Source organism: Hyaena hyaena, unplaced genomic scaffold (genome assembly GCF_003009895.1).
Source record: "Hyaena hyaena isolate Hyena2069 unplaced genomic scaffold, ASM300989v1 scaffold_1461, whole genome shotgun sequence".
Lineage (NCBI taxonomy): Eukaryota > Metazoa > Chordata > Mammalia > Carnivora > Hyaenidae > Hyaena > Hyaena hyaena.
Genome location: NW_024082093.1, coordinates 1 through 13,182, shown reverse-complemented (window position 1 = coordinate 13,182; position 13,182 = coordinate 1). Strand labels below are relative to the sequence as shown.

Below are 13,182 nucleotides of genomic sequence, written 5' to 3'. Positions count from 1 at the left end.
TTACTGATCTCCAAATATGAGTCAGTGTGGCCATGAAGGTGCAGTAGAAGTGGCTTGGACATGGACATACCATCTAGCAGTCCTCTATTTGCCACATCTTTTATAACAGTAAATAATTGGATATGTCAGAGTTCAGCGTATTATGTCTCATAAGCAAGACTCCACAGATGAACCACTCATGTGCTGGACTTTGCACTGTCAGTTTGAAGAAGGAAATAAGATTGATGATTACAGTGCTACCCACAAATAGTCTGAACCTACAGGCTTTGGAATTTGGCCCATTAACAATCTCTGCTGACCTAAACTTACTTAGAAAGGTGGCATGAGAGATACAAATCTCGACCATTTCAGTGTTCTCGCCATGGAGCTGTGGTAACTTCATATGCTGAGTTTGAATTCCTCCACAGTTCTGGGTTTAAGCACTACAGTGTTGTATCATTTTCTTGGGGTGGGGGGGACAACATTAAAGTCATTCTTTCTTTCTTTATTCAGCAATAAATTGGTCACATTTCCCAAGGAGGTCAAATATCAAACTTCCTTCTACCACTTCCTAATGACTATATACATCAGCAAGTTAGAAGTGCAGATACCTTCCAGTTGATGCAAACGGGTATTTTACAGTGAATATAAAGTAAATTTCTAAGCAATGAATTCTGATTTACTCCTACATACCATTATAAAATTAAAAGATGAGATCCCTCATCAGCAAGCTGAGTTGACTAGACCAGGAGGTTTGCTATTGGGAATGGGGTATTTTTTTAAAAATCCCAGGGGAGTGCAGAAGGAAATGATGAACCCAGGGATCCAGGAAATGTAGGTGGGATTTGCATTGGGACTTGTAGGATGAGTAGATGTTTGCCAGACAAAAAGTTGGGGAAAAGTTATCTAGGCAGAAGAAATATCATGTAAAGACAGAAATGTGAAAGAGTATGAAATGTTCAGAGAAAAATGAGAATTTTCATTTGGCTGGTTGAGAGTGGGAAGTGATAGAAAGAAAAGCAACTTATTTTTTGTATCACATTATGATTTTTCACTTAGACAGTTTTTTTGTTGTTGTTCTTCAGTATGCTTTCTGCCCAGCGTTTACACGTAGAGGATATTAAATTAATGTTATCTTACTGAATGAAGTTCTCTGCCGTTTTCCAGAAAACTGTAATTTTTTCTCTTGCCTCTGACTCTGAAGTTTCTGTTCCTAATATAAGGAAGACACAAAACAAATCACTAAATTTCTTTGTTTCTTTCAAGCTATAGACTATTTCCATCTGCCTTATTTTAAAGTTAGTCCTGATGGAGAATGAGTGTTATGGCAGTTGATGAAAATCAAAGGTTTCTTTAGTAACCTGTTCATTCATGCAACAGGTATTTATTTAAACACCAGCTCTATTGTTTGTACCATGTTATTCTAGAAAGAAGTAAGCTGTTCATGATTTGAAGGTACGTTAACTCTTTTTTGCTGTTATGCTATAATTTAGTGTGCTTCAATAGAGAACATGGTATATTAACTGAAATAGTAAGCATAAATAAAATATATATAGTTTAATGTATAGCCCTTAATTTATGTTCTGACAATATACCTTGTTATTGGGAAGTATAAGTGGATCATTTATGACAGGATAAGAACAGTTTTCATTTCATTCTTCATGTACTTCTCATATAATAGGTATTTTGCATGAAAATTTAGATGTCTGCAATTGCTAGGATTTGTTTCTTTGCAACATAATTGCTTGGTTCATTCATCTCAAAATAATTCATTTCTAAAAAATATTCATTAAAGCAATCCTTTTACAACTCACTCATATTTATAAAGCAAAGTATTATAAAATCTAAACACCTGCTATGTGATGCAATCAAATTAAGAGCTCTGAATAAAATAACATTGACATTATAAAATATGTGGTGCCAATATTGAATATTTTGTTAAATGTTTAGAGAATTTGCCACTAGTGAGGATATAGCCAACTTGATCTTCTAAACTGTTAAGTGTATCCTTCATTTCTTTCTTTCTGTTGCTTTCACATACATATAATTAAAACATAAGAACAGTATGAATAGACTGGCTATGTTAAATCATTATTGCCACAGTTGGTTCCTGGCAGGCTACAAATAAACAAATAGGCAATATATAGGACAAAGAAAATAGCTAACTACATTTCAGGGCTAAGCTTTTGTTTTCTTGATGTAGTCCTTTCTGTATCAGTAATAATACATAATTTCCCCATGCATGTCCAGTAAAAAGCAAGTCGGTAATTAATAAATCTGCACTTCTTAGAAGTTGAGAGAATAGGCAAGAGAGGAAGGTGGTGGCAGATTAGGAGGATCCTAGCCTTGTCTCATCGCAGGAACACAACTAGATAACTATTAAATCATCCTAAATTCCCCAGAAATTGACCTGAAGATGGTCAAAACAAGCTCCACAACTAAAGGTAGAGAAGAGACTACACTGAAGAATGTAGGAAGTGTGGAGATATGGTTTAGGTGAGAAACAAATGGCAGTGCTATAGAGGAGAGCGAGCCCTGGTCACAGACAAGGACTAGAGAGAGAGAAGCACATGGGAAAACATAAGGGAAACATTTTCCCAAAGGCATTGGCTTAGAAAATGAGAGGGACTAAATTTCATGACTTCTTGCAAACAGCAGGGCTTAGCCTGGTGTTTTAAATGTCAGCAGGTTTGGCTGTGATATGGTCGTAGGGCACTCTACTGCTTCTGAAGAGAAGGCAGGCAAACAACCCAGGGGTAGACAGCATGGAAACAATGATCTAAGGAACACCTGCGGTAGATAGGGGAGAAAGTATTTACTCAGAGTGCGTCCCTGAGAGGCAGCTTTCACAGAGTTGTCTCACCAGAAACAAAGGAGCTAGCTGGTACCATTTCCCTTGCCCATCCCTCAGTATAAACACAGAACCATTTGCGGGAAGCAGTGCAGAATGAACATTGGCTGCCTAACTTGCTTATACCAAGCCCTACCCCCCTGCATTCTGGTGGGACTGCCCTTCTCAGTCAAGGTTGCCTCAGTTTCTACACAGTGGGCCCCTGCCCTAGAAGATGAGCACAAACCCCTGCCCACACCATGTCTCCCAACCAGAGAGTCCTGCTGGGCCTCAGTTCTGGTGGAGCTGGTGTCGGTTCTCATTTCACAAGCAGACCAGAGTAGACATAGTTAAAACTTGTCACATTCAGGCCAGAGGCCAAATACTGCCCACACTGGGCAAGCAGACCCTATGCAGATGACTGGCCTGAGGATAGAGCAGCCAAAACACAACAGCAGAGTGCATACACCACACACCAGACACTCTCTGAAGCACCAAGATGTGGTCACTACATGACCTCTTCTTCATAAGGCCATTACTTTCAAGAGCAGGAGATATAATGGCTTTTTTAAAACAGAGAAGACAGAGACTGAGACAAAATGCTAAGATGGAGGAAATTATCCCAAAAGAAAGAACAAGGTAAGGGCACTGCCAGATAGCTATGTGAAACCAATAAAAGTAACATGCCTGTTGGAGAATTTAAAGGAATAATCCTAAACCTATTCACTGGGCTTGAGAATAGAAGACATCATTGAGACCCTTCCCTCAAAGATAAAAGGGTTAAAAAAGAATCAGAGACGAAGAATTCAGTAAACAAGATTAGAAAGATGCCTGATCAAATGAACAGCAGGTTGGAAGAAGCAGAGGAAGGAATTAGTGCCCTAGACCATGAAATAATAGGAAGGAATGAAACTGAACAAAAGAGAGAAGGATTATGCAACACAAGAATAGACTTAGGCAATAGCAACTGCATCAACTTTAATAACATTCATATTATAGGAGTCCTAGAAGAAGAAGAGAGAAAAGGGGGCAGAAAATTTACTTGAAGAAATAATAGCTGAAAACTTCCCTAATCTGGGTAAGAAAATGGACATCAGATCCAGAAGGCACAGAAAACTCTCATCAAAATCAACAAAAGCAGGCCAACACCAAGATACATTGTAATTAAATTGCAAAATGTAGTGATAAGGAAAAAAGTCTTAGAAGTAGCAAGACAACAGTAGTCCCTATCTTACAAGGAAAGACCCATAGGGCAGCTGGAGATTTCTCAACAGAAACTTGGGAAGCCAAAAGGCAGTGGCATGATGTATTCAGATTGCTGAATGGGAAAAATCTGCAGCCAGGAATACTCTATCCAGCAAGGCTCTCAGAGTAGAAAGAAAAATAAAGAGTTTCCCAAACAAAAATGAAACCATCCCTGCAAGAAATATTAGAGGGGATTCTTTGAGTGAAAAGGAGAGACCAAAAATGACAAAGACAAGAAAGTTTCAGAGAAAATCTCCAGAAACAATGATGAAACAAGTAATAAAATCACACTAAATAGATATGTATTTATCAATTATTACTTTGAATGTAAGTGACATGCTCCAATCAGAAGACATAAGGTGTCAAAATGGATAAAAAAAAAAAAAAAAGACCCATCTATATGCTGCCTACAAGAGACTCATTTTAGACCTAAAGACATTTGTAGATTGACAGTGAGGAGGTGGAGAACCATTTATTGTGCAAATGGATCTCAAAAGAAAGCCTGAGTAGCAAAACTTCTATTGAACAAACTAAACTTTGAAACAAAGACTGTAAAAAGAGACAAAGAAGGGCACTATATAATCATCGAGAAGACAGTCCAACAAAAAGATATAACAGTGTGACTGTGCATCCAAATAGGACCACCTACATATATAAAACAATTAAAAACAAACATAAAAGAACTAGTAGATAATAACACAGTAATAATGGGTGACATTAGCAGCTCATTTATATCAATGGACAGATCATCTAAATAGAAAAACAAGGAAACAGTGGCTTTGAATAACACACCGGACTAGATGAACTTAATAGATGCATTCAGAGCATTCCATCCTAAACCAGCAGAATATACATTCATTTTAATTGCATATGGAACATTCTCCAGAATAGATCACATGTAAGATCACAAAATGGATCTCAACAAGTACAAAGAGATTAAAATCATACCATGCACCTGTTCTGACCACAACACTGTGAAACTGAAAGTCAACTACAAGAAAAAATTTGGAAAGACCACAAATACATGCAGGTTGAACAGCATGATACCAAACAGCAAATGGGTCAACCAGAAAACCAAAGAATAAATTTAAAAATACATGGAAACAAGTGAAAATGAAAACAAAAGAGTCCAGCAAATCAGTCCTGACATGGAAGTATATAGCAGTACAAGCCTACCTCAAGAGACATGAAAAATCTCAAGAAACAATCTAACTTTACCCCTAAAGGAGCTAGAAAAAGAACAAAAAACAAAGCCTAAAGTCAGCAGAAGGAAGGAAATCATACAGAACAGAGCCAAAATAAATGACATAGAAACTAAAAGAATAATAGATCAATGAAACCAGGAGCTGGTTCTCTGAAAAATATCAATAAAATTGATAAACCTATAGCTAGACTTATCAAAAAGAAAAAAGACCCAAATAAAATCAGAAATGAGAGGAGAAATAACAACCAACACCACTGAAATACAAGCAATTATAAGAGAATATGATGAGAAACTATATGCCAACAAATTGGACAACCTGGAACAAATGGATAAATTCCTAGAAACATATAAACTACCAACACCGAAACAGGAAGAAATAGAAAACTTGAACAGACCAATAACAAGCACAGAAACTGTATCAATAATCAAGAAACTCCATGGGGCGCCTGGGTGGCTTAGTCGGTTAAGCGTCCGACTTTCGCTTAGGTCATGATCTCACGGTTCGTGGGTTCGAGCCCCGTGTCGGGCTCTGTGCTGACTGCCAGCCCAGAGCCTGGAGCCTGTTTCAGAGTCTGTGACTCCCTCTCTCTCTGACCCTCCCTGTTCACACTGTCTCTCTCTCTCTCCTAGAAATAAATAAAAACATTAAAAAAAAAAAAATTTAATAAAAAAAAAAAAAAAAAAAAAAAATAATCAAGAAACTCCTAACAAACAAAAGTCTAGGGCCAGATCCTTTACAGGTGAATTCTACCAAACACTTAAAAAATAGCTAATACCTATTCTTCTCAAACTATTCCAAAAACTAGAAAAGAAGGAAAACTTCCAAATTCGTTCTATAAGGCCAGCATTACCATGATACCAAAACCAGACAAAGATCCGACTACAAAAGAAGCCTACAGGTCAATATATTTCACGAACATAGTCGCAAAAATTTTCAATAAAATACTAGCAAACCAAATCCAACAGTACATTTAAAAAAATCACTCACCATAGTCAAGTGGAATTTATTCTTCAGTTGCTATGGTTGTTCAATACTTACAAATTAATCAACGTGATACAACACATTAATAGAAGAAAGGATAAGAATCCTATGATTATTTCAATAGTTGGCAGACAAAGCATTTGAAAAAGTACAATACCCATTCAAGATAAAAACTCTCAACAAAATAGGTTTAGAGGGAACATATCTCAACATAATAAAGGTGATATATGAAAAACCCACAGCTGACATCATCCTCAGTGGAGAAAAACTGAGGGCTTTTCCTGTACATTCAGGAATAAGACAGGAATGTCCACTCATCACTGTTATTTAACATAATACTAGAAGTCCTAGCCACAGCAATCACACAACATAAAGAGACAAAAGGCATCCAAATCGGCAAGGAAGTAATCACACTTTCACTATTTGCTGATGACATGGTACTCTATATAGAAAACCAGAAAAGACTTTACCTGCTAGAACTGATCAGTGAATTCAGTAGTTGCAGGACACAAAATCAACATGTGGAAATCTGTTGTATGTCTATACAACAATAATGAAGCAACAGAAAGAGAAATTAAGGAATCAGTCCCATTTACAATTGCACCAAAACCAGTAAGATACCTCAAATAAACCTAACCAAATAGTTGAAAGACCTGTACTGTGAAAACTATAAAACACTGATGAAAGAAATTGAAGATGATGCAAAAAATGGAAAGATGTTTCATGATCATGGATTAGAAGAACAAATATTGTTAAAATGTTTATACTACTCAAAACTGTCTACACATTTAATTCAGTCTATCAACATACCATCAACATTTTTCACAGAACTGGAACAAACAGCCCTAAAATTTGTATAGAACCACAGCAGACCCCAAATAGCCATGGGAACCTTGAAAAAGAAAAGCAAAACTGGAGGCATCAGAATTCAAGACTTCAACTTATATTACAGAGCTGTAATGATTAAAACAGTATGGTACTGGCACAGAAACAAACACATAGATCAATGACTAGAAAACCCAGAAACAAACCCACAACTGTATGGCCAACTAATCTTTGATAAAGCAGGAAAAAAAATGCAATGGGAAAAAGACAGTCTCTTCAACCAATGGTGCAGGGAAAATTGGACAGCAAATGCAAAAGAATGAAATTGGTCCACTTTTTTATACCAGACACAAGAGTAAATTCAAAATGGATCACACACCTAAATGTAAGATCTGAAACCATAAAAACCCTTGAGGAGAACACAGAGTTACCTCTCTGACATCAGCTGTGGCTACTCTCTAGATATGAAACAAAAGTAAAAGTAAAATATTGGGATTTCATCAAGACAAAAAGCTATTGCACAGCAAATGATACAGTCAACAAAGCTAAAGGGCAACTTACAGAATGTGAGGAGATAATTTCAGATGACATATCTGATGAAGGGTTGGTATCCATAATATATAAAGAACTTCTAAAACTGAACACCCCAAAAATGAATAATTCAATCAAAACATGTGCAGAAGACATGAATAGATATTTTTCTTAATAAAATATACACTTGGGCAGCAATTATATGAAAAGTTGCTCAACATTACTTATCATCAGGGAGATACAAATAAAAACTACAATGATATATCACTGCACACCTGTCAGAATGGCTAAAATCAACAACAAAGGAAACAACATTTGTTTGCAAGGATGTGGAGAAAGGAGAACCGTTTCACACTGTTGGTGAGAATGCAAACTGGTGCAGCCACTCAGGAAATCAATATGGATTCCTCAAGAAGTTAATAATAGAACTACCCAATGATCCAACAGTTGCACTACAGGTATTTACCCAAAGAATACAAAAATACTGACTCAAAGGAATATATGCACCCCAATGTGCATATCAGCATTATCTACAATAGCCAAATTATGGAAGGAGCCCAAGTATCTATCGACTGAGGAATGGATAAAGAAGTGGTATATAGATACAATGGAATATTACTCAGCCATAGAAAAGAATGAAATCTTGCCATTCATAATGACATGGGTGGACCTAGAGAGTATTATGCTAAGCAAAATAAATGAGAGAAAGAAAAATACCATATGATTTCACCATATGTGGAATTTAAGAAATGAAACAAACAAGCAAAGGGGAAAAAATGATAGAGACAAATCAAGAAACAGAGAACATACTGATGGTTACCAGAGCGGAGAGTGGGTGAAATAGGTGGTGGGGATTCAGGAGTGCACTTATAATGAGTACTGGCTGTTGTATGGAAGTGTTGAATTACTGTATTGTACCCCTGAAACTATCATTACACTGTATGTTAACTAACTGGAATTTAAATAAAAACTTTTAAAAATAACATTTGAGTCAGTACTTACTGTGTGCATGCCTATGGCCAAAAGCAAAGAGGTGCTCCATTCACTTGTCACTTCTTGATATGGTAGGCAAGAGAGCCTGATTTACTGGTGACTTAATGATTCACAGCAAACCATCTGTTTCATGATTCATGAAAGAGATGGGAAGAAGATCTATGTGTTGTCAGTAATTAATTTTGAGCTACTTGGAATTGAGAAGTATGATGATAAAAATTAACTTTTGACCAACTGTTCTGTCCGTTTTGTTAAAATAGTACCACACAGACACTGCTTTTTACAGATGAGCTTCTAACATTTTTTATAGTCTTATGGAATTTCCTTTTTGAATTGTTTATGTCTTTATTTCATTTTGAGAGAGAGAGACAGAGAGTGAGTGGGGAAGGAGCATAGAGAGAGAGGGAGACACAGAATCCAAAGCAGGTTCCAGGCTCTGAGCTGTCAGCACAGAGCCCGATGCAAGGCTTGAATTCACGGACTATGAGATAATGACCTGAGCTGAAGTCGGATGCTCAACTGACTGAGCCACCCCTGGAATTTCTTTAATGCTTTTCAATTATTGGCTTAACTAGTTTTATTTGTTAAACTAGGATAAATTTTAAGAATTCCCTCGCCATCATCTACTACATACCTTTTGTCTCTTTTTGCCTACAGCCTCCCTCTGTCTTCCTTATTTTTCACTGCTGGTGTAAATAGGATAATTTTTTTTTTTAAAGTAAGCTCCTTACCCAGTATGAAGTTTGAACTCAGAACCCTGACATCAAGAAATGAATGCTCAACTGACTAAGCCATCCAGGCTCCCTGTAGGATATTTATTTATTAGGTTTCAGTTAAGGAGTTCTCTCAGGGTATCCTTCCAGGTTTTGTCCAGAAGATTTTTTATTCTCTAATTGTTGATCTGCATTAAAAAAAATAATTGTAGTATTATCTTAAATTTTGAAGACTTCAAAGTATTTACTTTGCCTTCAGATTTTTATTTATAACATTTGTATTATCCTTTTTGAATTATTTTGACCTTTTCTAACAAACTATTTGAAATGCTAATGTTATATATAAAGAGATAAATTAATGTTTTATAGGTGCTAATGGCTATAGAGTGAATATTACAAGTTGATTGATTAGGTTAGTCTAATGAACTGTTATCATTTGAGCTTCTCTAAAAAATTATTGTAATGTGTGTATAAACAAATATTTCTTCATGAAAATCATTAATACACAAAAATGAAAAATGAAAATACTTTTGTACTTCAAGGAAAATGCTTTAATACGGGGGAAACTTCCAAAAATACTTTTTAGGAAAGCACTTCAGAAGTATCATTTAAATTTAGTTCATATAGTCTCCGAAGAGCAGCTGGGAATGAGCCTTGGAGGGGATTAGCACATGTCCCTCAACTTGGAGGAGGCCTTTTCCTTCCTCCAATGAGTGAGCAACGTGCATATTCAGATGTGATTAAAGATCTTTACAAGGGGAGATTGTGATTTTACCTGTGGGTTCTAAATCCAATCACAAGTGTCCCAATGAGGGAGAGACAGAGGGATTTGGTATGCACAGAAGAGGTGGCCATGTAATCTCAGGAGCAGAGACAGAAGTTATAATGGCCAGAAATTAAGGAATGTCAACAGCCACCAGATGCTGTCAGAGGCAAGGATTAGAGCTTCTGGAAGAAGCATGGACCTGCCAACACTGTGACTTCAGACCAGTGATAGTGATTTTGGATTTCTGATCTCTAAAGTACAAGAAAATAAGCTTTGGTTGTTTTAAGCCAAATATGTAAAGAAATACGTTGATATAATTATAAGTTGTTCTTATCTAGTCACTAGAGAGTATCTTTAATAAACTTAGAAAAAGATTTCCTTCTTAATATACTGACACACTGGTTAAAATCTCCCAGATGTTTCACAGATAATCCATGCTCAGATGCAGGAGAATGTGAATAGAATATTGTTTTATTTGTGCAAACAAAACCTTTTGACTTGAGAGAACATTGCAATTCAAATTTAGTAATGAATACTTAATATACTGTTTTTTTTTTAAAAACAAGCCCATGACTCCAAAAGGAATGTCCTTAAATTCTTAGCAAAGAACATTCAGACTTTTGTCACAATTAAATCCTCAGTGGTAACATGCATAACTTGGCTTTTAATGGTTAAGTGTCCAAACACTTTTCTGATCCCTCCTTTTTTTCTCCTCCAAGTTTCTTTTCTTAATTACCATAGAAGAAATAAATATAAATTTCAAGTAGGTACCCAGACTTAATAATACAGATAAATACAGATTTATCTTGTTGACTTAATGATACAGATAAATTTACTGTGCCATTTGCTTCCCTTTTTCATACCCCTAGTATTTTATCTCCCGTTTTGCTTAAGCATCCCCTCACATATAGCCTGATGACTTGTAGTTCCATTCTGAACTCTGTCTACTGCAAGCTCTTTAAGCACCAGAGAAAATCTCTCTGTGCCTTATTGTTATCAACTGTAAAAGGAGGGTAAGTCAAACTTAGAATCTGATTGGCCTCAGAAGCTCTAAAATTCTTTGAGTCTTATGATTTTCTATAAGGTCATAATACTTTTTATTTGAACATGACAATAATGTACATGCTGCTAAATAGTTTGATCAAGGTCATCATTTGGGCAGGTTAACCAGCTTTTCTTGGAAGTGTCTTACAACTCACAATTAGCTGTTTTAAAATTTAATTGCAACTTATGAAATCTTTCCCTAAAGCTTATTCGTGAAGATCCTATAGTATTTCCTATTGAAAGTAGTAAAAAGAAAAGCTTATTTATATTTATTCATGTAACTTCTTTCACATTAATTTATAGACAATATTTATGGTGAAATAATAAATATTACTAGAAATTCAAAAGTGAGACCAAGGAAAATAAGAAAACATACTTAGCAAAAAATCAGTATACTTGCTTTAGATATGCTTCATATTTGACTGTGAACTAATGTAACCATGACAAAAATAAAAATAAGTTTAGTTTTATAATTTGTATAATAAAAAGAAGAAAGTTTATTGGTTTCACTGAGAAATCAGTTTTTTTCTGGTACCATATTATAGAAGAAAATTTTTATGTGTCATGGAGAGGACACAGAATAAAGCTATATTGAATATGATATATTTCTTGCTTTTTCATTTTATAGTTGGGTTGTGCTTTCTTTACTCACTTTGGGACAATAGACTTTTTAATACCATCTACATTCGTGACTATGAATATGCTAACAGAATAGATACTAAAAAATAATTATTGATGAAAATGAATTTCACAAGTAAATGGACTTGAGTCTGGGTTGAAAGAAAAATATTTTTGCGTCCTAATAATCTTTCTTTTTTGCATGGCATCATTCCAAGATATAATGACCCCATGTTTTCATGTTCTTATTAGCACTTAACACATTTTACTGTAATTTGTTTATCTGACATTTCCCCAGATCCTCACTTAACTGTGGGTTCTGCTAGGCCAAGAATGCTATCCAGTCATTTGTAATTCTTAATACTAATTTCATTACCTGTACATAGTAACATACTCAGTAAATATTTCAGTGAATGAATAAAATACTGACTTTAAGTATATTGTTTTCTCTCTTTTTATAATTCAGAATTATGGCTTGGAAACAGAAAATCTAAAAACCCTTTCTCACAAGTTGAATGCATCTGCCAAAAATCTACAGAATTTTATAACAGGAAGGAGAAGGAGTGGCCATTATGATGGGAGAACCAGCCGAAAATTGCCAAATGACTTTCTGACTTCAGTTGTGGATCTGATAGGAGCAGCCAAGAGTCTGCTTGCCTGGTTGGACAGGTAAAATCTTCCACATGTTTCATAAGTAATCCTCCTCAGATACTAGCTTGAATATAACATTATTTCATGTATTCTTGTGAAAGGATTGGGCAGGTAGAGGAATGTCAAATTACAAATGCCTGATTATGATTCATCACAATATAAGGGTATCATCAAATAGTAATTGTAAATTTTTATGTCTAAGTAGCCAAATAATAATCAGTCCCTGACACTTTCAGAATACCTTAACTGCTTTATAAGCAAAGCCATTTTCGCCTGTCATAACAAGATTTATAGAAGTGTTTTGTCTCCTAATTTTCTTTATTCTTTGAATTAATTTGTCATATTTAAGGAAGTGACCATTAGGATTCTGTTTGCTGTTTTAAATGGGTAATTAGACACTGACACTTTCATAGATTGTATTGCATGTCTCCTTACCCTTGCTTTATTCATTCTTTATTATTACTTACATTGCACAATCTTGGACATCATAAACATAGTTTTAGATCTTTTTTCTAGTTTAGTTTTTATTTGTCTTGGAACACATAAATTAACAAAAGTTTTCATGATATAAAATGAAAAGAGATTAAAATCGAATATGTGGTTAAACATTGTAAAGGTAAAACAAGTTACAATTTTAAAAAATTAAGCTCTGAGAGAGGGCAAGATGGCGGAGAAGTAAGGAGCTCCGTGCTTGCACTCGCGCCCATACATCACACAGAAAAGATCTGAAGCCATTGGAAACCTTACAAAACCTGAGAGATTGGGAGAAAAAAAGACGCAGAATCCACTGAGAGAGCCTTC

At 35.4% G+C, this 13,182-nt stretch overlaps 1 protein-coding gene across 1 annotated transcript in view; it reads left to right on the top strand.

The window, feature by feature from the left end:
• Positions 1 to 12,399, top strand: part of LOC120225636 (connector enhancer of kinase suppressor of ras 2-like) — a gene marked incomplete at its 3' end in the record, with an annotated part of 82,634 nt that extends 70,235 nt beyond the window's left edge. The window contains exon 3 of the mRNA XM_039223817.1: positions 12,197 to 12,399. Coding sequence (XP_039079748.1) covers positions 12,197 to 12,399 — 203 coding nt within the window. The remainder of the gene's footprint in view (positions 1 to 12,196) is intronic.
• Positions 12,400 to 13,182: the final 783 nt, after the last annotated feature.